The sequence below is a fragment of the Neoarius graeffei genome, chromosome 19, assembly GCF_027579695.1.
Source record: "Neoarius graeffei isolate fNeoGra1 chromosome 19, fNeoGra1.pri, whole genome shotgun sequence".
NCBI classification, from domain to species: domain Eukaryota; kingdom Metazoa; phylum Chordata; class Actinopteri; order Siluriformes; family Ariidae; genus Neoarius; species Neoarius graeffei.
This window is the reverse complement of record NC_083587.1, coordinates 65444831-65469392: the sequence shown is the minus strand read 5'-3', so window position 1 is coordinate 65469392 and position 24562 is coordinate 65444831. Positions and strand designations below refer to the sequence as shown.

Sequence of the window (24562 nt, the reverse complement as noted above, 5' to 3'; positions counted from 1 at the left end):
TGTCCCTCTGAGTTACATGTTGATCCTGGGATTGAGATGCTGGCCTCTTCTGCCCCTCGGACCTGCTTGGTCCATCCTGGTGCCCTGTGTCTGGTCGGAGTTTTATCGCCCCACTCCTGTGAAGGACGGCCCCATGAGGACAGTTGAGGGTTATACCTGTTAAAACTGTTAATATTATAGTCAGGCTGTCTGTTGTTGTCCAAATGAGGATGGGTTCCCTTTTGAGTCTGGTTCCTCTCGAGGTTTCTTCCTCATGTCGTCTGAGGGAGTTTTTCCTTGCCACCGTCGCCACAGGCTTGCTCATTGGGGATAGATTAGGGATAAAATTAGCTCATGTTTTAAGTCGTTCAAATTCTGTAAAGCTGCTTTGCGACAATGTTTATTGTTAAAAGCGCTGTACAAATAAACTTGAAACTTGATGTATTGCTGAGTGAGAGCTCTAAATTGTAAACTAAAGACCTGGCATGTGTCAACGCTCTGATAATAGGGCTCAGATAGCCCTTAAAGAAGTAAAGTGGTGCTGCTCTGCACAGATCAAAATGCAAGTTGGACGCCCTTCTGCTACTGAACAGATCCTGCTGATTCGCCAACGACCGAGAGGCAGCGCGAACTAGTTCTAGTCGTTCACTTCGAAGACTCGTTCAAAAAGAACGCTTCGTTCGTGAACGACACACCACTAACTCACACTCACCAACCCTCCTGACCAAACTGAATTGACTTGAACTGACTTCACTGCACAATCACTATTTGTACTATTGTTTATTCATAACACATTTTGTATATACTGCAAATATCTATATCATTGCATTATAGTACATTCATATCGCACATTTGTACATACTGTAAATATCTATACATCATTATACCATTCCATACCCTGTAATTTCTGTACATTTACTGCTATGCACTTCTGGTTAGATGCAATCTGCATTTCGTTGCCTTGTACCTGTGACATGTGCAATGACAAAGTTGAATCGAATCGAATCGAATCTAATCTAATCTAATCTAATCTCCCCATTAGGAGACACGACTAATGTTGTACTGTATCAGAAGGCATGGCTGTTCTACATGCATTACTATTACATTTAAATTCAGCCCGTGACGTGCGTCCAAGTAAATTCTTTGTTCCGATTCGTTTGTTTGTTGAATGAGCTGCTGAGGAGAGATGGCCGGGAGGTAAATATTTACAGGCGCTCACTTACAGTGCCTTGAAAAAGTATTCATACCCCTTGAACTTTTTCACATTTTCCCACCTTACAACCACGAACGTAAAAGTTTTTTTTATTGAGATTTTATGTGATAGACCAACACAGAGTAGCACATACTTGTGAAGTGAAACGAAAATGATAAATGGTCTTCAAAATTTTAAACAAATAAAAATCTGAAAAATGTGGTGTGCATTAGTATTCAGCCCCCTGTACTCGGATACCTCTAAATACAATCCAGTGCAATCAATTGCCTTCAGAAGTCATCTAATTAGTTAATAGAGTCCTACTGTGTGTAATTTACTCTCAGCGTAAATACACTTGTTCTGTGAAGGCCTCAGTGGTTTGTTAGAGAACACTGAAGAACAAACAGCATCATGAAGACCAAAGAACTCACCAGACAGGTCAGGGATAAAGTTCTGGAGAAGTTTAAAGCAGGGTTAGGTTATAAAAAAATATCCCAAGCTCTGAACATCTCAAGAAGCACTGTTCAATCCATCATTCAAAAATGAAAAAGTACGGCACAACTGCAAACCTACCAAGACATGGCCGTCCACCGAAACTGACCGAGCGAGCAAGGAGAGCACTGGTCAGAGAAGCAGCCAAGAGGCCCATGATCACTCTGGAGGAGCTGCAGAAATCCACAGCTCAGGTGGGAGAATCTGTGCACAGGACAACTATAAGTTGTACACTCCACAAATCTGGCCTTTTTGGAAGAGTGGCAAGAAGAAAGCCATTGTTGAAAGACAGGCATAAGAAGCCATGTAGGGGACACAGCAAACATGTGGAAGAAGGTGCTTTGGTCAGATGAGACCAAAGTTGAACTTTTTGGCCTAAATGCAAAGCGCTACGTGTGGCGGAAAACTAACACTGCTCATCACCCTGCACACACCATCCCCACTGTGAAACATGGTGGTGGCAGCATCATGCTTTGGGGATGCTTTTCTTCAGCAGGGACAGGGAAGCTGGTCAGAGTTGATGGGAAGATGGATGGAGCTAAATACAGGGCAATCCTGGAAGAAAACCTGTTGGAGGCTGCAAAAGACTTGAGACTGGGAAGGAGATTCACCTTCCAGCAAGACAATGACCCTAAACATACAGCCAGAGCTACAATGGAATGGTTTAGATCAGTGGTTTTCAAAGTGGGGGCCGCCAGGGGGGCCTCAGAAAGTTAGAGGGATAACAAAAAAAAAAATTGCGAAAAAAATATATACTTTTTAAAAATAATGATTAAATATATTGTAATTAGTTTTTTAATAATTATTATAAAATATAATTATTAATAATAATACATCATATCGAAACGTTGTTTGCCATGCTCATCTCTCCGATTGCCTGTGACGTTGCGGTTTGCGCCATTTATCAAGCTGCTTTGCTCCTCAAGCTAGCGTATTGCTAGCGCAAAATGGACAGGTTTTTGAAGAAGAGACCGAAGGAACAAACCAACAGCCCTGCTATGGAGGACACTGCTGCGAAAAAAACTAAGAAGTCCTGGCTAACTAAAATCCGAAAATATGAGGCAGCATACATTAAGTATGGCTTTACAGCCTTACAGAAAAATGGCCATGATTGCCCGAAATGCGTCCTCTGTCTGGAGACCCTGTCAAACGAGTGCTTAAAACCTTCGAAACTTCAGCATCACTTGGTACAAAAACATCCGACAGATGCCAAAAAAACAGTAGATTTCTTCAGGCGCAAAGAAGAGCATTTGGTCAGGCAATCTGCTGCATTCACCCAGCAAGCTCCTGTCCCCGAGCGGCCCTGAAGGCATCGTACCACATTGCTCGTGCTAAAAAACTTCACTCAATTGGAGAAGATTTGATTTTACCAGTCACCAAAGACATTGTCCGAGAATTGCTTGGTGAGGATGCTGCCAAAAAAAAAATCAATGCTGTCCCACTCTCTGATAACACCGTGAGCCGACGGATTGGTGACATGGCTCGAGACGCATCTGCTCAGCTGTTGGAGCAGGTGAGAGCCAGCGAATACTTCGCACTTCAGCTGGATGAGAGCACAGATTTATCCAATGAGGCCCAACTGCTTGTGTACATCAGATTTATTTCACAGGAAAGATTTGTGGAGGAAATACTATTTTGTAAAGCACTTGAAAGAAGAACTACTGGGAAAGACATTTTTCAAGTTTTGGATGATTACATCGAGTCTAACAGATTGGACCGGACCGGTTGTGTGGGGGTGGGTTCGGACGGAGCCGCGGCAATGACCGGGAAGATCAGTGGAGTGACCGCTCTCATTAAGCAGAAGGTCCCGCATGTAGTGGCCACACACTGCATGCTCCATCGCAAGGGCGATTCTAGCATCTGATCTTTGGGGGTGCTTAGCCCCCAGAGCTGACAGAGGCACCTGGCTTGAACGACAGTGTTTCCACGTTTATTTCCACGTTAGTTCCTCATCGGCGCGGAATCCAGTTAAAAAAAAAACAAAAAAAAAACACCACGTCGTAGCAAGCACTCGTGCGGACAGGCAACCCAATCAGAGGGGACGCAAGGAGGAGAGGTATTTTACTGGTCATAGAACTATCACGTAACAGGTGAATTCAAGAACACACACGCCCGCGCACACATTCATTGCGCAGTGCGCAAGGGCACTTATTTCTGAAAATTACGTCCAAAAGCAGTGTTTTTGAGGGTGCTGAGGTAGGGGGTGCTGAGCTCGTTTTTGGGGGTGCTTGAGCACCCCCAAAAATAGGCTAAACGCCCCTGCTCCATCGCGAGGCACTGGTCGCAAAAAGGATGGATAACGAGTTGAATCAGGTACTACAGGAGGTTATACAGTTTATTGTTCAGTGCGAAAATATTTGTGTTGAAAACATGTTAGTTAATAATATTCTTATGCTAAACAAATGTAACAATTATTGAATATTGAATAAAAGAGAAAACATTCTAAAAGTTGATGTTTCTTTACATATTTTGTAGCATTGTCTGTGGGTTTGCAAAGGGGGTCCCTGGCCAGAAGCTAATGCTGTTTGGGGGGCCTTGGCATGGAAAAGTTTGGGAACCCCTGGTTTAGATCAGAGAATATTCATGTGTTAGAACGGCCCAGTCAAAGTCCAGACCTAAATCCCATTGAGCATCTGTGGCAAGACTTGAAAATTGCTGTTCACAGATGCTCTCCATCCAATCTGGCTGAGCTTGAGCTGTTTTGCAAAGAAGAATGGGCAAAAATTTCAGGTGTCTAGATGTGCAAAGCTGGTAGAGACATACCACAAAAGACTTGCAGCTGTAATTGCAGCAAAAGGTGGCTTTACAAAGTATTGACGCAGGGGGGCTGAATACTAATGCACATCACATTTTTCAGATTTTTATTTGTTTAAAATTTTGAAGACCATTTATCATTTTCGTTTCACTTCACAATTCTGTGCTACTCTGTGTTGGTCTATCACATAAAATCTCAATAAAAAACTTTGAAGTTCGTGGTTGTAAGGTGGAAAAATGTGAAAAAGTTCAAGGGGTATGAATACTTTTGCAAGGCACTGTACATTAACAAGTGTTCCTGGGAGCTTCATTAGCATCTAATCAGCCTCTCAGGAGAGAAACACACACACTCTCTCACACACACACACCCGCCCGCTCTAAACCACTGCCACCACTTTATCTAAATTGTTGTTCCTTTATTTTAAAAAGCCTTGGCAGACTTGAATGCATGTATTCTATTCTACACTTCACACCTAACTGAACGTGTTCTAATATAAAGCCAAAAAACAGTATTATCATAAGAATTTCTTATGATAATAAGAAATTTCATTCTACTATAGCAGTGATATTTTTTTCCCCTTCCAACAGAAATCGTCCGAGTCTGACAGATGTCTGATCCAGCAAGCTCATTTCACCAGTCACTCACTGGCTGAGAAGTTTGTTACAGCACTGTACCCAAAATACTCACTGCCCCTTTAAACGTGAGTGTGGGCTTGTAGGAGAGTGTCGTTTAGCACGATCCCGAGTCTCACCTGCCAGATGATCATGAACAGATAAACTCCGGTTACTCTCTGGAAGGAGGACTTGGGGTCGAACCAGTGCACATAGGTCCAACTGGCTGGAGTGAACTGCAGCATAGCGCGCTTGATCTTCCCCGTGGTGGTGTGGATGTCCCTACACACACACACACACACACACAGTCAAATCAAGCAGGTTTTTATTGCCATTCCTCTATACAACTCACATACGTTGGAACATTTCTTTAGGATCATGCACAGTACACGATTACATAACACTCAATTACGTGTCAATAAAATAAAACTTTTTTTTTTTAATTAAAACTTAGCATTTATTAAAGAATACATTATCAGATGGATCTTGGTATCAGCTGATGCTCATTTTCAGGACTGTTATCGGAAAGTGTCATCATTCTATCTTTAACACTTCTATACATTTACTTCAAAAGTCTTCACGAATCACGTCATTAAAACCGTCCCTGTGACGTCTCATCCATGACATTAATGTAAAGTGAAGCATCATGAATCCGTATTATCATCAACAACATGAACAGTCAAACTGAAAGGACACATGACCAGACATGCAAACGGTCTCACTGATCCTGAGCTTTGTAAAGACAGTGAGACACTTTGCAAGCTGATATAAATCCAAATGTCGTGTCTGGAATGACCGAAGTGCTAAAACGTCTCGGTTCATTTCGGGTTACGATTACCCTACATCCGTTCACACATCACTGATCATTTTTATAATAATGAGGAAAAAAGAAAATAAATAAATGTTATAAATGATGTAATAACAGAAGTGGCGTGTGAACGCACTTGATGCTGGCCCAGTGGTACGTGCGCATCTCCAGGAAGCGGCACACGGTCATTCCGAGCCAAATCCCCCCACCATTACAGAGCAGGATGTCCAGGATCACCTGATCCCACCAGCACTCTGCAAAGTTGGGCAGGAGGTGCATGAAGAAGAGCTGCGGAGAAGAGAAAAACAAATTTCCTGTATTTCAGTACTGTGTTTCACACTTTTATTGATTTCTCCTCATGAAACTGAACACATCACAAGAATGTGGACGAAGGTAGAAATGTGTTGGATGGGCGGGGGTTTTAAATCTGGTTTGGTGTCCATTTCCAGGGTTTTAGCCGTATATAAAGTCATGCCATAGCTTTCTAAAGACAAAGTAATGAAACTTTATTTTATAAAAAAAAAAAAAAAAAAAAAAAAAAAGAGGGGGAATCCTCGTGGAATATCAGAGCGCTGCTGTTCCTTCTTATTTTTGCAATATTTCTACAAAAGGATTACAAAGGATTTTTAGAAAAGCCTCTTTAAAATGAACAATAAAATCCACTGTAGGAAATGTAGGCCAGAGAAAAACATGAGGGATTTATGATTTGCTATGGCAGGGCTCGACATTAGCACTTGCCCGATGGCCTGGCGGTGTTTTTTACGTCTTTCGGGCCAGTTCGGGCCACTAAATTTGGCCAAACAGTGGCCCGGGCGGGCCAGTACATTTTCGATACAAATTAAATTTTATTGCTCATATTTTTCCCAGAATTGTGAAGAAATTGTTCGTAAAATGCACCTTTTCGATACGAGGTCCGCCATCTTTGTTTTTGTCATCCCCCGCTCCGTGGCAGGAGTGTGTCGTCTTCGTGCATCTTCGGAGATGTTCGGCTTCATTTTGAACTCGGCAGCCAATCAGAGCGCGCGACGTCACGCTCGGTTTACAACTCGCCAAATCGTAAAACAGCATTTCAACACACGCGCTTTAGCTTCAGATGGTGTAAAATCGTTCAGATTTTGTATATTAATATCAAAATTTCAGGATACACTGCCAAGAAATATGGCTACACGTGTATCAACTTTTAGTGATTAAAGAATGAAGTATAAATGTTGGCTGCTATGACTGAAATAGAAGAACAGATAAAATAATGTGGTAAATTAGATCTGAGCCCATATATTATATTATTCAAATATCCAAAGATGATGAAATCTATCAAAATAGCCAAACTAGGTCTACATTAGTTCATTACAACAAAAATAATAACTATTCTGACCCTCTCTGGTACAACCAGACCATGCTAAACCCAGTATACCCCCAGTTGCTAGGGTATCTGCTGTTGCCATGGCAACAGTTTATGCAAATGAGCTGAATTTGCAAAAATTTACTACTTGTTCCCCCAAGGGCATATCCTGAAAATTTGGTGTTTATATCTTGTCTTATTAAAAAAAAAAACCCAAAAACATTTCACCACTTTTTGGCTCACCTAAGCATACCTGTTAATTAGCTAATTAACAGGTAATTAGGGTTATAAATCACCCCCGAGCAGGTAAAGCTTTGCAAAAATCTCACTAGATTATTCCCCAAAGTCCACCCTTTCAGGAAATGTATGGTTTGTCAGTGATTCTCATATTTTATTAATTAAGAAATAAAACTTCTTCATGGGCAATAAAAATGCCCATTTAAATCCAGCATGATGAGGGTTAGTACGCCACCCTCACCTTTCATCCAGACTTGGGACTGGCCTGTGTGTGTCTTGTGGCTATTATATAAAGGTGTATTTAAAAAGCTGATTGTACTTCTATTTCTATAAGAATATCTACAGTGGTGAGAATTCAATATCTACAATGTTGAGAATATATGAGCCAAAGTTGAAACCGTGACAAAAAAGGAAAATATGTCTCCATCACACAGGGTGGGTTACAGGCAAAGCTTATTCCATAAACAAGTGAGTTGCATGGTGAGGCAAAACTTAGCTTATTCTAAAACTTATACAAACAATTGTTAATGTAAAACAGTAATCAACAGCATGTGTTAAACGAACAGAGAACAAGAACAAAGGAAACTAGACCGGACAATTCCCCGGGGGAAATTGTGAGAGGATGCAGTGCGCGAAGCAATTCGGTCACGCACGTTCGCTGGCCGTGAACGTGTGACCCGCAATGATGTTTCAATGCAATGATTATGTGTGTGCTTGAGACAGCAGCCGTCATGAAGAGCTATTCAACAGTACAACCAAAGTGACTACAGGCGGAAATTAGCATGTACTGCTATAACCTGGGACAGACATCTGTCCTTACCACAAGGATAATGTTTAATTTGTGCACTGTCCCTTTTAAAAATAAAATAAACTCTAAGAAGAGTGTTTGTAGTTTGTATGTACGAACAGAAGTGTTCCTAATAAAGTGGGCGGCTAAGGTGAGGCCTGTCGGCTGCCCTCCTCTCAGTTTCTCAGAGCAGCGGATGTTTGAAAAAGTGCTTTTTTTTCCAATTAATTCCATAGAAATGAATGGGTTTTTTTTGGGACAAGTGTGACTACTACTTTTGAGAAAATTATGTCTGTAGTGTGAAATTTGTGGCTGAAAACAGTTTAAGTTTGAAATTTTGAGCATGATGTGTGTGTGCTTGAGACAGCTTTTCCCTCTGCCCCGTCACTGGCCCCAATCGGCATGGTGACGGGCCTGAACAGGAGAGTTAAGACACACACAAGATTTTATCAGGTGTCTGCTGTAAATTGCTATGGACCAGGCCTCGAACAATGACAATGAGACAATGAGAAGAAGTTTTCCTACGTTTTAGAGTTTGAATCACGTCTCTAGGTGAAAGCATGCCAGAGAAGCGGATGTTTGAAAAACGTTGAAAAAGTGCTTTTTTTTCAATTAATTCCATAGAAATGAATGGGATTTTTTTGGACGATTTTTTCGCGACTACGTCGCGAAAAAATCGTATTCTGTAGAGAAAAGAAATAGCATAGCGAGTCCGATCGAACCGCACGTTTTGATACATTGTTTGTCTGTGTGCGACGTACGGTTATTGTGTTACTCGAAATCAAAATTTGTGTAGGAAGAGTAACAAATATAACACTAGACCGGACAATTCCCCGGGGGAAATTGTGAGAGGATGCAGTGCGCGAAGCAATTCGCTCACGCATGTTCGCTGGCCGTGAATGTGTGACCCGCAATGATGTTTCAATGCAATGATCGTGTGTGTGCTCGAGACAGCAGCCATCATGAAGAAGACCTATTCAAGAGTATGACCAAAGCGACTACAGGCGGAAATTAGCATGTACTGCTATAACCTGGGACAGACATCTGTCCTTAACACAAGGATAATGTTTAATTTGTGCACTGTCCCTTTTAAAAATAAAATAAACTCTAAACTCTAAGAAGAGTGTTTGTAGTTTGTATGTACGAACAGAAGTGTTCCTAATTAAGTGGGCGGCTAAGGTGAGGCTAAGACACACAAGGGCTGGAGTTTTCTACTGTTTTTTTTATGAAGGACCAGGCCTCGAACAATGACAAATAACTCGACAACGGAAGCAGCTATTCACAAAATTCTTTCACACTGAGCGCTATAAGGGTCTCCTGAATAAAATTATGTTTTTTTTTGTTTGTACTCTTAAAAATAACGACAATAGAGCGATTTAAAAACGAGTGACTTTTCTCTCACGTTTACAATGGGTTTCAATGAAGCCTGTCAGCTGCACTGTCCTCAGTTTGACGCTTGTCATTCAAAAACCGTAAATCCTATCGTTTAGGTAGACACATTGTGTGAATCAGGACAAGTTTTCCTACTACTTTTGAGAAAATCATGTCTGTAGAGTGAAATTTGTGGCTGAAAACAGAGTTTAAGCGAGAAAGTTTGACCTTTTTTTTTAACCTCTCTCCACTCTGAGCTTAACGAGGTCCACTGGTGTGTAACGCAATAGACACCCATTCAAAAGCCGGATTTTCTCCCAGAAACCACATGGCGTTTGACCCGGGACTGATCCGAAAGTGTAGAACCTAGCAGAAAAGTTGAATGCCAGATCCACAGAGGAGAAGTTTTCCTACGTTTTAGAGTTTGAATCACGTCTCTAGGTGAAAGCATGCCAGAGCAGTGGATGTTTGAAAAACGTTGAAAAAGTGCTTTTTTTTCAATTAATTCCATAGAAATGAATGGGCTTTTTTTGTACGATTTTTTCGCAACTACGTCGTGAAAAAATCGTATTCTGTAGACAAAAGTAATAGCATAGCGAGTCCGATCGAGACGCACGTTTTGATACATTGTTTGTCTGTGTGCGACGTACGGTTATTGTGTTACTCGAAATCAAAATTTGTGTAGGAAGAGTAACAAATATAACACTAGACCGGACAATTCCCCGGGGGAAATTGTGAGAGGATGCAGTGCGCGAAGCAATTCGCTCACGCATGTTTGCTGGCCGTGAATGTGTGACCCGCAATGATGTTTCAATGCAATGATTATGTGTGTGCTTGAGACAGCAGCCGTCATGAAGAAGAACTATTCAAGACTATAACCAAAGTGACTACAGGCGGAAATTAGCATGTACTGCTATAACCTGGGACAGACATCTGTCCTTAACACAAGGATAATGTTTAATTTGTGCACTGTCCCTTTTAAAAATAAAATAAACTCTAAACTCTAAGAAGAGTGTTTGTAGTTTGTATGTACGAACAGAAGTGTTCCTAATAAAGTGGGCGGCTAAGGTGAGGCTGACACACAAGGGCTGGAGTTTTCTACTGTTTTTTTTATGAAGGACCAGGCCTCGAACAATGACAAATAACTCGACAACAGAAGCAGCTATTCACAAAATTCTTTCACACTGAGCGCTAGAAGGGTCTCCTGAATAAAATTATGTATTTTTTTGTTTGTACTCTTAAAAATAACGACACTAGAGCGATTTAAATACGAGTGACTTTTCTCTCACGTTTACAATGGGTTTCAATGAAGCCTGTCAGCTGCACTGTCCTCAGTTTGATGCTTGTCATTCAAAAACCGTAAATCCTATCGTTTAGGTAGACACATTGTGTGAATCAGGACAAGTTTTCCTACTACTTTTGAGAAAATCATGTCTGTAGAGTGAAATTTGTGGCTGAAAACAGAGTTTAAGCGAGAAAGTTTGACCTTTTTTTTTAACCTCTCTCCACTCTGAGCATAACGAGGTCCACTGGTGTGTAACGCAATAGACACCCATAAAAAGCCGGATTTTCTCCCGGAACCAACATGGCGTTTGAGCCGGGACTGATCCGAAAGTGTAGAACCTAGCAGAAAAGTTGAATGCCAGATCCACAGAGGAGAAGTTTTCCTACGTTTTAGAGTTTGAATCACGTCTCTAGGTGAAAGCATGCCAGAGCAGCGGATGTTTGAAAAACGTTGAAAAAGTGCTTTTTTTTCAATTAATTCCATAGAAATGAATGGGGTTTTTTTGGACGATTTTTTCGCGACTACGTCGCGAAAAAATCGTATTCTATAGAGAAAAGTAATAGCATAGCGAGTCCGATCGAGCCGCACGTTTTGATACATTGTTTGTCTGTGTGCGACGTACGGTTATTGTGTTACTCGAAATCAAAATTTGTGTAGGAAGAGTAACAAATATAACACTAGACCGGACAATTCCCCGGGGGAAATTGTGAGAGGATGCAGTGCGCGAAGCAATTCGGTCACGCATGTTTGCTGGCCGTGAACGTGTGACCCGCAATGATGTTTCAATGCAATGATTATGTGTGTGCTTGAGACAGCAGCCGTCATGAAGAAGAGCTATTCAACAGTATATACAAAGTGACTACAGGCGGAAATTAGCATGTACTGCTATAACCTGGGACAGACATCTGTCCTTACCACAAGGATAATGTTTAATTTGTGCACTGTCCCTTTTAAAAATAAAATAAACTCTAAGAAGAGTGGTTGTAGTTTGTATGTACGAACAGAAGTGTTCCTAATAAAGTGGGCGGCTAAGGTGAGGCCATTTGGCTGCCCTCTTCTCAGTTTGAGGCTTCTCATTCAAAAATTGTAAATCCTATCATTTAGATAGACACATTGTGTGAATCAGGACAAGTTTTCCTACTACTTTTGAGAAAATCATGTCTGTAGAGTGAAATTTGTGGATGAAAACACAGTTTAAGCGAGAAAGTTTGAGCTTTTTTTCCAAGCTGTCTACACTCTAAGCTTAACGACCTTCACTGGTGTGTAACGCAATAGACACCCATTCAAAAGCCGGATTTTCTCCCGGAACCCACACGGCGTTTGAGCCGGGACTGATCCAAAAGTGTAGAACCTAGCAGAAAAGTTGAATGCCAGATCCACAGAGGAGAAGTTTTCCTACGTTTTAGAGTTTGAATCACGTCTCTAGGTGAAAGCATGCCAGAGCAGCGGATGTTTGAAAAACGTTGAAAAAGTGCTTTTTTTTCAATTAATTCCATAGAAATGAATGGGGGTTTTTTGGACGATTTTTTCGCGACTATGTCGCGAAAAAATCGTATTCTGTAGAGAAAAGCAATAGCATAGCGAGTCCGATCTAGCCGCACGTTTTGGTATATTATTTGTCTGTGTGCGACGTATGGTTATTGCGTTAATCGAAATCGAAATTTGCGTAGGAAGAGTAACAAATATAACACTAGACCGGACAATTCCCCGGGGGAAATTGTGAGAGGATGCAGTGCGCGAAGCAATTCGCTCACGCATGTTTGCTGGCCGTGAACGTGTGACCCGCAATGATGTTTCAATGCAATGATTATGTGTGTGCTTGAGACAGCAGCCGTCATGAATAAGAGCTATTCAAGAGCATGAACAAAGTGACTACAGGCGGAAATTAGCATGTACTGCTATAACCTGGGACAGACATCTGTCCTTACCACAAGGATAATGTTTAATTTGTGCACTGTCCCTTTTAAAAATAAAATAAACTCTAAACTCTAAGAAGAGTGTTTGCAGTTTGTATGTACGAACAGAAGTGTTCCTAATAAAGTGGGCGGCTAAGGTGAAGTGTCATGCTGACCGAGGCTGGTTTTTTTTTTTTGGAGTTTTGTGCTGTTTTATATGAATGACCAGGCCTCGAACAATGACAAATAACTCGACAACGGAAGCAGCTATTCTCCAAATTCTTTCACAGTGAGCGCTAGAAGGGTCTCCTGAATAAAATGTTGTATTTTTTTCTCTGTAGTATTAAAAATGACAACACTAGAGCAAGTTAAATATGAGTGACTTTTCTTTCCCGTTTATAATAGGTGTCAATGAAGCCTCTCGTCTGCCCTCTTCTCAGTTTGAGGCTTCTCATTCAAAAACCGTAAATCCTATCGTTTAGGTAGACACATTGTGTGAATCAGGACAAGTTTTCCTACTACTTTTGAGAAAATCATGTCTGTAGAGTGAAATTTGTGGCTGAAAACACGGTTTAAAAATAAAATAAACTCTAAACTCTAAGAAGAGTGTTTGTAGTTTGTATGTACGAACAGAAGTGTTCCTAATAATGTGGGCGGATAAGGTGAGGCTAAGACACACAAGGGCTGGAGTTTTCTACTGTTTTTTTATGAAGGACCAGGCCTCAAACAATGACAAATAACTCGACAACGGAAGCAGCTATTCACAAAATTCTTTCACAGTGAGCGCTAGAAGGGTCTCCTGAATAAAATGATGTATTTTTTTGTTTGTACTCTTAAAAATAACGACAATAGAGCGATTTAAAAACGAGTGACTTTTCTCTCACGTTTACAATGGGTTTCAATGAAGCCTGTCAGCTGCCCTGTCCTCAGTTTGAGGCTTGTCATTCAAAAACCGTAAATCCTATCGTTTAGGTAGACACATTGTGTGAATCAGGACAAGTTTTCCTACTACTTTTGAGAAAATCATGTCTGTAGAGTGAAATTTGTGGCTGAAAACAGAGTTTAAGCGAGACAGTTTGACCTTTTTTTTAACCTCTCTCCACTCTGAGCATAACGAGGTCCACTGGTGTGTAACGCAATAGACACCCATAAAAAGCCGGATTTTCTCCCGGAACCAACATGGCGTTTGAGCCGGGACTGATCCGAAAGTGTAGAACCTAGCAGAAAAGTTGAATGCCAGATCCACAGAGGAGAAGTTTTCCTACGTTTTAGAGTTTGAATCACGTCTCTAGGTGAAAGCATGCCAGAGCAGCGGATGTTTGAAAAACGTTGAAAAAGTGCTTTTTTTTTCAATTAATTCCATAGAAATGAATGGGTTTTTTTTGGACGATTTTTTCGCGACTACGTCGCGAAAAAATCGTATTCTATAGAGAAAAGTAATAGCATAGCGAGTCCGATCGAGCCGCACGTTTTGATACATTGTTTGTCTGTGTGCGACGTACGGTTATTGTGTTACTCGAAATCAAAATTTGTGTAGGAAGAGTAACAAATATAACACTAGACCGGACAATTCCCCGGGGGAAATTGTGAGAGGATGCAGTGCGCGAAGCAATTCGCTCACGCATGTTTGCTGGCCGTGAATGTGTGACCCGCAATGATGTTTCAATGCAATGATTATGTGTGTGCTTGAGACAGCAGCCGTCATGAATAAGAGCTATTCAAGAGTATTGCTGCGTTCATGTGCTATGGGAATTATGGTAAATACCAAACGCCGACATGGAAAGCACACATGAACGCCCCCTCTTGTGGTATTTTCCACTGGGCAACTCGTAGAAAATTTTGATACACGAGTTGCCGAGATGAGATGAACTTTAACCTTTTCAACATGTCGGCGAGTGGTACAAGACACTTGAATGTTAAGCATTGTACGCTACTAAAGGTTTTTTTTAATAGTACTAGTGGGTAGTTTTTTGTGTCTATGCAATGTTGCGTCATTAACAAGTGTAATATAAAACGTTAGAAATCCGTTTCCTTTAAAAATGTGTTGTTATGGTTTGTTTTTACCTATCCAGAGCAGACGCTATTGCTAACGATAGCTAACTAACTATTGCTAACTTGAATCTGGTCCACCATCTTTAATTTGTCAACAACAACAAAAGCATGTGAACACAACACACTGGTAAATACCACTTCCCAACTGGAAAACATCATCTTCCCATAGCACATGAACGCAGCATATGAACAAAGTGACTACAGGTGGAAAATAGCATGTACTGCTATAACCTGGGACAGACATCTGTCCTTACCACAAGGATAATGTTTAATTTGTGCACTGTCCCTTTTAAAAATAAAATAAATTCTAAACTCTAAGAAGAGTGTTTGAAGTTTGTATGTACGAACAGAAGTGTTCCTAATAAAGTGGGCGGCTAAGGTGAGGCTAAGACAGACAAGGGCTGGAGTTTTCTACTGTTTTTTTTATGAAGGACCAGGCCTCAAACAATGACAAATAACTCGACAACGGAAGCAGCTATTCACAAAATTCTTTCACAGTGAGCGCTAGAAGGGTCTCCTGAATAAAATGATGTATTTTTTTGTTTGTACTCTTAAAAATAACGACACTAGAGCGATTTAAAAACGAGTGACTTTTCTCTCACGTTTACAATGGGTTTCAATGAAGCCTGTCAGCTGCCCTGTCCTCAGTTTGACGCTTGTCATTCAAAAACCGTAAATCCTATCGTTTAGGTAGACACATTGTGTGAATCAGGACAAGTTTTCCTACTACTTTTGAGAAAATCATGTCTGTAGAGTGAAATTTGTGGCTGGAAACATAGTTTAAGCGAGAAAGTTTGAGCTTTTTTTTGAAGCCGCCTACACTCTGAGTTAACGAGGTGCACTGGTGTGTAACGCAATAGACACCCATTCAAAAGCCGGATATTCTACCAGGAACCAACATGGCGTTTGAGCTGGGACTGATCCGAAAGTATAGAACCTAGCAGAAAAGTTGAAGGCCAGATCCACAGAGGAGAAGTTTTCCTACGTTTTAGAGTTTGAATCACGTCTCTAGGTGAAAGCATGCCAGAGCAGCGGATGTTTGAAAAACGTTGAAAAAGTGCTTTTTTTTCAATTAATTCCATAGAAATGAATGGGGTTTTTTTGGACGATTTTTTCGCGACTACGTCGCGAAAAAATCGTATTCTATAGAGAAAAGTAATAGCATAGCGAGTCCGATCGAGCCGCACGTTTTGATACATTGTTTGTCTGTGTGCGACGTACGGTTATTGTGTTACTCGAAATCAAAATTTGTGTAGGAAGAGTAACAAATATAACACTAGACCGGACAATTCCCCGGGGGAAATTGTGAGAGGATGCAGTGCGCGAAGCAATTCGCTCACGCACGTTCGCTGGCCGTGAATGTGTGACCCGCAATGATGTTTCAATGCAATGATCGTGTGTGTGCTCGAGACAGCAGCCATCATGAAGAAGACCTATTCAAGAGTATGACCAAAGTGACTACAGGCGGAAATTAGCATGTACTGCTATAACCTGGGACAGACATCTGTCCTTAACACAAGGATAATGTTTAATTTGTGCACTGTCACTTTTAAAAATAAAATAAACTCTAAACTCTAAGAAGAGTGTTTGTAGTTTGTATGTACGAACAGAAGTGTTCCTAATAAAGTGGGCGGCTAAGGTGAGGCTGACACACAAGGGCTGGAGTTTTCTACTGTTTTTTTTATGAAGGACCAGGCCTCGAACAATGACAAATAACTCGACAACGGAAGCAGCTATTCACAAAATTCTTTCACAGTGAGCGCTAGAAAGGTCTCCTGAATAAAATGATGTAATTTTTTGTTTGTACTCTTAAAAATAACGACACTAGAGCGATTTAAATACGAGTGACTTTTCACTCACGTTTATAATGTGAGTCAATGAGCTAAGAAACACAAGGTCTTGAATATTGTGCTGTGTTTTACTACGGACCAGACCTCGAACAATGACAAATAACTCGACAACGGAAGCAGCTATTCACAAAATTCTTTCACACTGAGCGCTAGAAGGGTCTCCTGAATAAAATGATGTATTTTTTTGTTTGTACTCTTTAAAATAACGACACTAGAGCGATTTAAAAACGAGTGACTTTTCACTCATGTTTATAATGTGTGTCAATGACCTAAGACACACAAGGTCTTGAATATTGTGCTGTGTTTTACTACGGACCAGACCTCGAACAATGACAAATAACTCGACAACGGAAGCAGCTATTCACAAAATTCTTTCACACTGAGCGCTAGAAGGGTCTCCTGAATAAAATGATGTATTTTTTTGTTTGTACTCTTAAAAATAACGACACTAGAGCGATTTAAAAACGAGTGACTTTTCACTCACGTTTATAATGTGAGTCAATGAGCTAAGAAACACAAGGTCTTGAATATTGTGCTGTGTTTTACTACAGACCAGACCTCGAACAATGACAAATAACTCGACAACGGAAGCAGCTATTCACAAAATTCTTTCACAGTGAGCGCTAGAAGGGTCTCCTGAATAAAATGATGTATTTTTTTGTTTGTATTGTTAAAAATGAGGACGCTACAGGGAGTTAAAAACAAGTGACTTTTCAGCAACGTTTATACTGGGAGTCAATGAGGCCGCTCACCTGTGCTCTCCTCACTTTGAGGCTTGTCATTCAAAAACCGTAAATCCTATCGTTTAGGTAGACACATTGTGTGAATCAGGACAAGTTTTCCTACTACTTTTGAGAAAATCATGTCTGTAGAGTGAAATTTGTGGCTGAAAACACGGTTTAAGAGAGAAAGTTTGAGCTTTTTTTTGAAGCCGCCTACACTCTAAGCTTAACGACCCTCACTGGTGTGTAACGCAATAGACACCCATTCAAAAGCCGGATTTTCTCCCAGAAACCACATGGCGTTTGAACCGGGCCTGATCCGAAAGTGTAAAACCTAGCAGAAAAGTTGAATGCCAGATCCACAGAGGAGATGTTTTCCTACGTTTTAGAGTTTGAATCATGTCTCTAGGTGAAAGCATGCCAGAGCAGTGGATGTTTGAAAAACATTGAAAAAGTGCTTTTTTTTCAATTAATTCCCTAGAAATGAATGGGGTTTTTTTGGACGATTTTTTCGCGACTATGTCGCGAAAAAATCGTATTCTGTAGAGAAAAGCAATAGCATAGCGAGTCCGATCGAGCCGCACGTTTTGGTATATTGGTTGTCTGTGTGCGACATACGGTTATTGAGTTAATCGAAATCGAAATTTGCGTAGGAAGAGTAACAAATATAACACTAGACCGGACAATTCCCCGGGGGAAATTGTGAGAGGATGCAGTGCGCGAAGCAATTCGCTCACGCACGTTCGCTGGCCGTGAATGTGTGACCCGCAATGATGTTTCAATGCAATGATCGTGTGTGTGCTCGAGACAGCAGCCATCATGAAGAAGACCTATTCAAGAGTATGACCAAAGTGACTACAGGCGGAAATTAGCATGTACTGCTATAAGCTGGGACAGACATCTGTCCTTAACACAAGGATAATGTTTAATTTGTGCACTGTCACTTTTAAAAATAAAATAAACTCTAAACTCTAAGAAGAGTGTTTGTAGTTTGTATGTACGAACAGAAGTGTTCCTAATAAAGTGGGCGGCTAAGGTGAGGCTGACACACAAGGGCTGGAGTTTTCTACTGTTTTTTTTATGAAGGACCAGGCCTCGAACAATGACAAATAACTCGACAACGGAAGCAGCTAATCACAAAATTCTTTCACAGTGAGCGCTAGAAAGGTCTCCTGAATAAAATGATGTAATTTTTTGTTTGTACTCTTAAAAATAACGACACTAGAGCGATTTAAATACGAGTGACTTTTCACTCACGTTTATAATGTGAGTCAATGAGCTAAGAAACACAAGGTCTTGAATATTGTGCTGTGTTTTACTACGGACCAGACCTCGAACAATGACAAATAACTCGACAACGGAAGCAGCTATTCACAAAATTCTTTCACACTGAGCGCTAGAAGGGTCTCCTGAATAAAATGATGTATTTTTTTGTTTGTACTCTTTAAAATAACGACACTAGAGCGATTTAAAAACGAGTGACTTTTCACTCATGTTTATAATGTGTGTCAATGACCTAAGACACACAAGGTCTTGAATATTGTGCGGTGTTTTACTACGGACCAGACCTCGAACAATGACAAATAACTCGACAACGGAAGCAGCTATTCACAAAATTCTTTCACACTGAGCGCTAGAAGGGTCTCCTGAATAAAATGATGTATTTTTTTGTTTGTACTCTTAAAAATAACGACACTAGAGCGATTTAAAAACGAGTGACTTTTCACTCACGTTTATAATGTGAGTCAATGAGCTAAGAAACACAAGGTCTTGAATATTGTGCTGTGTTTTACTACAGACCAGACCTCGAACAATGACAAATAACTCGACAACGGAAGCAGCTATTCACAAAATTCTTTCACAGTGAGCGCTAGAAGGGTCTCCTGAATAAAATTATGTATTTTTTTGTTTGTACTCTTAAAAATAACGACACTAGAGCGATTTAAAAACGAGTGACTTTTCTATCCCGTTTATAATGCATGTCAATGAGCTAAAACACACAAGGTCTTGAATTTTGGGCTGTGTTTTACTACAGACCAGACCTCGAACAATGACAAATAACTCGACAACGGAAGCAGCTATTCACAAAATTCTTTCACAGTGAGCGCTAGAAGGGTCTCCTGAATAAAATGATGTATTTTTTTGTTTGTATTGTTAAAAATGAGGACGCTACAGGGAGTTAAAAACGAGTGACTTTTCAGCAACGTTTATACTGGGAGTCAATGAGGCCGCTCACCTGTGCTCTCCTCACTTTGAGGCTTGTCATTCGAAAACCGTAAATCCTATCGTTTAGGTAGACACATTGTGTGAATCAGGACAAGTTTTCCTACTACTTTTGAGAAAATCATGTCTGTAGAGTGAAATTTGTGGCTGAAAACACGGTTTAAGCGAGAAAGTTTGAGCTTTTTTTTGAAGCCGCCTACACTCTAAGTTTAACGACCCTCACTGGTGTGTAACGCAATAGACACCCATTCAAAAGCCGGATTTTCTCCCAGAAACCACATGGCGTTTGAACCGGGCCTGATCCGAAAGTGTAAAACCTAGCAGAAAAGTTGAATGCCAGATCCACAGAGGAGAAGTTTTCCTACGTTTTAGAGTTTGAATCATGTCTCTAGGTGAAAGCATGCCAGAGCAGTGGATGTTTGAAAAACATTGAAAAAGTGCTTTTTTTTCAATTAATTCCATAGAAATGAATGGGGTTTTTTGGGGCGATTTTTTCGCGACTACGTCGCGAAAAAATCGTATTCTATAGAGAAAAGTAATAGCATAGCGAGTCCGATCGAGCCGCACGTTTTGATATATTGTTTGTCTGTGTGCGACGTACGGTTATTGAGTTATTCGAAATCAAAATTTGCGTAGGAATAATAAAAATAAAAATAATAATAAAAAGAAACACGTAGAAGAACAATAGTTGCAGTGCTTTGCACTGCAACCTATGGGCTCCCCTAGGGGAGCCCATAGGTTGCTGTGCTGCAGCACTGCATCCTAACTAGACCGGACAATTCCCCGGGGGAAATTGTGAGAGGATGCAGTGCGCGAAGCAATTCGGTCACGCATGTTCGCTGGCCGTGAATGTGTGACCCGCAATGATGTTTCAATGCAATGATTGTGTGTGTGCTCGAGACAGCAGCCATCATGAAGAAGAGCTATTCAAGAGCATGAACAAAGTGACTACAGGCGGAAATTAGCATGTACTGCTATAACCTGGGACAGACATCTGTCCTTACCACAAGGATAATGTTTAATTTGTGCACTGTCCCTTTTAAAAATAAAATAAACTCTGAACTCTAAGAAGAGTGTTTGCAGTTTGTATGTACGAACAGAAGTGTTCCTAATAAAGTGGGCGCCTAAGGTGAAGTGTCATGCCGACCGAGGCTGTTTTTTTTTTTTGGAGTTTTGTGCTGTTTTATATGAATGACCAGGCCTCGAACAATGACAAATAACTCGACAACGGAAGCAGCTATTCACCAAATTCTTTCACAGTGAGCGCTAGAAGGGTCTCCTGAATAAAATGATGTATTTGTTTCTCTGTAGTATTAAAAATGACGACACTAGAGCAAGTTAAATATGAGTGACTTTTCTGTCCCGTTTATAATAGGTGTCAATGAAGCCTCTCGTCTGCCCTCTTCTCAGTTTGAGGCTTCTCATTCAAAAACCGTAAATCCTATCGTTTAGGTAGACACATTGTGTGAATCAGGACAAGTTTTCCTACTACTTTTGAGAAAATCATGTATGTAGAGTGAAATTTGTGGCTGAAAACAGTTTAAGCGAGAAAGTTTGAGCTTTTTTTTGAAGCCGCCTACACTCTGAGTTAACGAGGCGCACTGGTGTGTAACGCAATAGACACCCATTCAAAAGCCGGATTTCCTATCAGAACCCACATGGCGTTTGACCCGGGACTGATCCGAAAGTGTAGAACCTAGCAGAAAAGTTGAATGCCAGATCCACAGAGGAGAAGTTTTCCTACGTTTTAGAGTTTGAATCACGTCTCTAGGTGAAAGCATGCCAGAGCAGCGGATGTTTGAAAAACGTTGAAAAAGTGCTTTTTTTTCAATTAATTCCATAGAAATGAATGGGGATTGTTTGGACGATTTTTTCGCGACTACGTCGCGAAAAAATCGTATTCTATAGAGAAAAGTAATAGCATAGCGATTCCGATCGAGCCGCACGTTTTGATACATTGTTTGTCTGTGTGCGACGTACGGTTATTGTGTTACTCGAAATCAAAATTTGCGTAGGAATAATAAAAATAAATATAAGAATAAGAAGAAGAAACACGTAGAAGAACAATAGTTGCAGTGCTTTGCACTGCAACCTATGGGCTCCCCTAGGGGAGCCCATAGGTTGCTGTGCTGCAGCACTGCATCCTAACTAGTGCGCGAAGCAATTCGCTCACGCATGTTCGCTGGCCGTGAACGTGTGACCCGCAATGATGTTTCAATGCAATGATCGTGTGTGTGCTCGAGACAGCAGCCATCATGAAGAAGACCTATTCAAGAGTATGACCAAAGTGACTACAGGCGGAAATTAGCATGTACTGCTATAACCTGGGACAGACATCTGTCCTTAACACAAGGATAATGTTTAATTTGTGCACTGTCCCTTTTAAAAATAAAATAAACTCTAAACTCTAAGAAGAGTGTTTGTAGTTTGTATGTACGAACAGAAGTGTTCCTAATAAAGTGGGCGGCTAAGGTGAGGCTGACACACAAGGGCTGGAGTTTTCTACTGTTTTTTTTATGAAGGACCAGGCCTCGAACAATGACAAATAACTCGACAACGGAAGCAGCCATTCACAAAATTCTTTCACAGTGAGCGCTAGAAGGGTCTCCTGAATAAAATGATGTATTTTTTTGTTTGTATTGTTAAAAATGAGGACGCTACAGGGAGTTAAAAACGAGTGACTTTTCAGCAACGTTTATACTGGGAGTCAATGAGGCCGCTCACCTGTGCTCTCCTCACTTTGAGGCTTGTCATTCAAAAACCGTAAATCCTATCGTTTAGGTAGACACATTGTGTGAATCAGGACAAGTTTTCCTACTACTTTTGAGAAAATCATGTCTGTAGAGTGAAATTTGTGGCTGAAAACACGGTTTAAAAATAAAATAAACTCTAAACTCTAAGAAGAGTGTTTGTAGTTTGTATGTACGAACAGAAGTGTTCCTAATAAAGTGGGCGGCTAAGGTGAGGCTGACACAAGGGCTGGAGTTTTCTACTGTTTTTTTTATGAAGGACCAGGCCTCGAACAATGACAAATAACTCGACAACGGAAGCAGCTATTCACAAAATTCTTTCACAGTGAGCGCTAGAAGGGTCTCCTGAATAAAATGATGTATTTTTTTGTTTGTATTGTTAAAAATGAGGACGCTACAGGGAGTTAAAAACGAGTGACTTTTCAGCAACGTTTATACTGGGAGTCAATGAGGCCGCTCACCTGTGCTCTCCTCACTTTGAGGCTTGTCATTCAAAAACCGTAAATCCTACCGTTTAGGTAGACACATTGTGTGAATCAGGACAAGTTTTCCTACTACTTTTGAGAAAATCATGTCTGTAGAGTGAAATTTGTGGCTGAAAACACGGTTTAAAAATAAAATAAACTCTAAACTCTAAGAAGAGTGTTTGTAGTTTGTATGTACGAACAGAAGTGTTCCTAATAAAGTGGGCGGCTAAGGTGAGGCTGACACACAAGGGCTGGAGTTTTCTACTGTTTTTTTTATGAAGGACCAGGCCTCGAACAATGACAAATAACTCGACAACGGAAGCAGCTATTCACAAAATTCTTTCACAGTGAGCGCTAGAAGGGTCTCCTGAATAAAATGATGTATTTTTTTGTTTGTATTGTTAAAAATGAGGACGCTACAGGGAGTTAAAAACGAGTGACTTTTCAGCAACGTTTATACTGGGAGTCAATGAGGCCGCTCACCTGTGCTCTCCTCACTTTGAGGCTTGTCATTCGAAAACCGTAAATCCTATCGTTTAGGTAGACACATTGTGTGAATCAGGACAAGTTTTCCTACTACTTTTGAGAAAATCATGTCTGTAGAGTGAAATTTGTGGCTGAAAACACGGTTTAAGCGAGAAAGTTTGAGCTTTTTTTTGAAGCCGCCTACACTCTAAGATTAACGACCATCACTGGTGTGTAACGCAATAGACACCCATTCAAAAGCCGGATTTTCTCCCAGAACTCACATCGTGTTTGAGCCGGGCCTGATCCGAAAGTGTAGAACCTTGCAGAAAAGTTGAATGCCAGATCCACAGAGGAGAAGTTTTCCTACGTTTTAGAGTTTGAATCACGTCTCTAGGTTAAAGCATGCCAGAGCAGCGGACGTTTGAAAAACGTTGAAAAAGTGCTTTTTTTCCAATTAATTCCATAGAAATGAATGGGTTTTTTTTGGGACAAGTGTGACTACTACTTTTGAGAAAATTATGTCTGTAGTGTGAAATTTGTGGCTGAAAACAGTTTAAGTTTGAAATTTTGAGCATGATGTGTGTGTTCTTGAGACAGCTTTTCCCTCTGCCCCGTCACTGGCCCCAATTGGCATGGTGATGGGCCTGAACAGGAGAGTTAAGAAACACACACAAGATTATGTCAGGTGTCTGCTGTAAATTGCTATGGACCAGGCCTCGAACAATGACAAATAACTCGACAACGGAAGCAGCTATTCACAAAATTCTTTCACAGTGAGCGCTAGAAGGGTCTCCTGAATAAAATGATGTATTTTTTTGTTTGTATTGTTAAAAATGAGGACGCTACAGGGAGTTAAAAACGAGTGACTTTTCAGCAACGTTTATACTGGGAGTCAATGAGGCCGCTCACATGTACTGCTATAACCTGGGACAGACATCTGTCCTTAACACAAGGATAATGTTGAATTTGTGCACTGTCCCTTTTAAAAATAAAATAAACTCTAAACTCTAAGAAGAGTGTTTGTAGTTTGTATGTACGAACAGAAGTGTTCCTAATAAAGTGGGCGGCTAAGGTGAGGCTGACACACAAGGGCTGGAGTTTTCTACTGTTTTTTTTATGAAGGACCAGGCCTCGAACAATGACAAATAACTCGACAACGGAAGCAGCTATTCACAAAATTGTTTCACAGTGAGCGCTAGAAGGGTCTCCTGAATAAAATTATGTATTTTTTTGTTTGTACTCTTAAAAATAACGACACTAGAGCGATTTAAAAACGAGT

General features: G+C 40.7%; 1 protein-coding gene across 1 annotated transcript in view; it reads right to left on the bottom strand.

The window, feature by feature from the left end:
• The window catches only part of ptdss1a (phosphatidylserine synthase 1a), a 218765-nt gene that overhangs the window by 15129 nt on the left and 179074 nt on the right, over window positions 1–24562 (bottom strand). Inside the window, exons 6-7 of the mRNA XM_060900449.1 lie at window positions 5974–6125; window positions 5170–5311 (exon numbers count right to left, since the gene is read on the bottom strand). Coding sequence (XP_060756432.1) covers window positions 5170–5311; window positions 5974–6125 — 294 coding nt within the window. The remainder of the gene's footprint in view (window positions 1–5169; window positions 5312–5973; window positions 6126–24562) is intronic.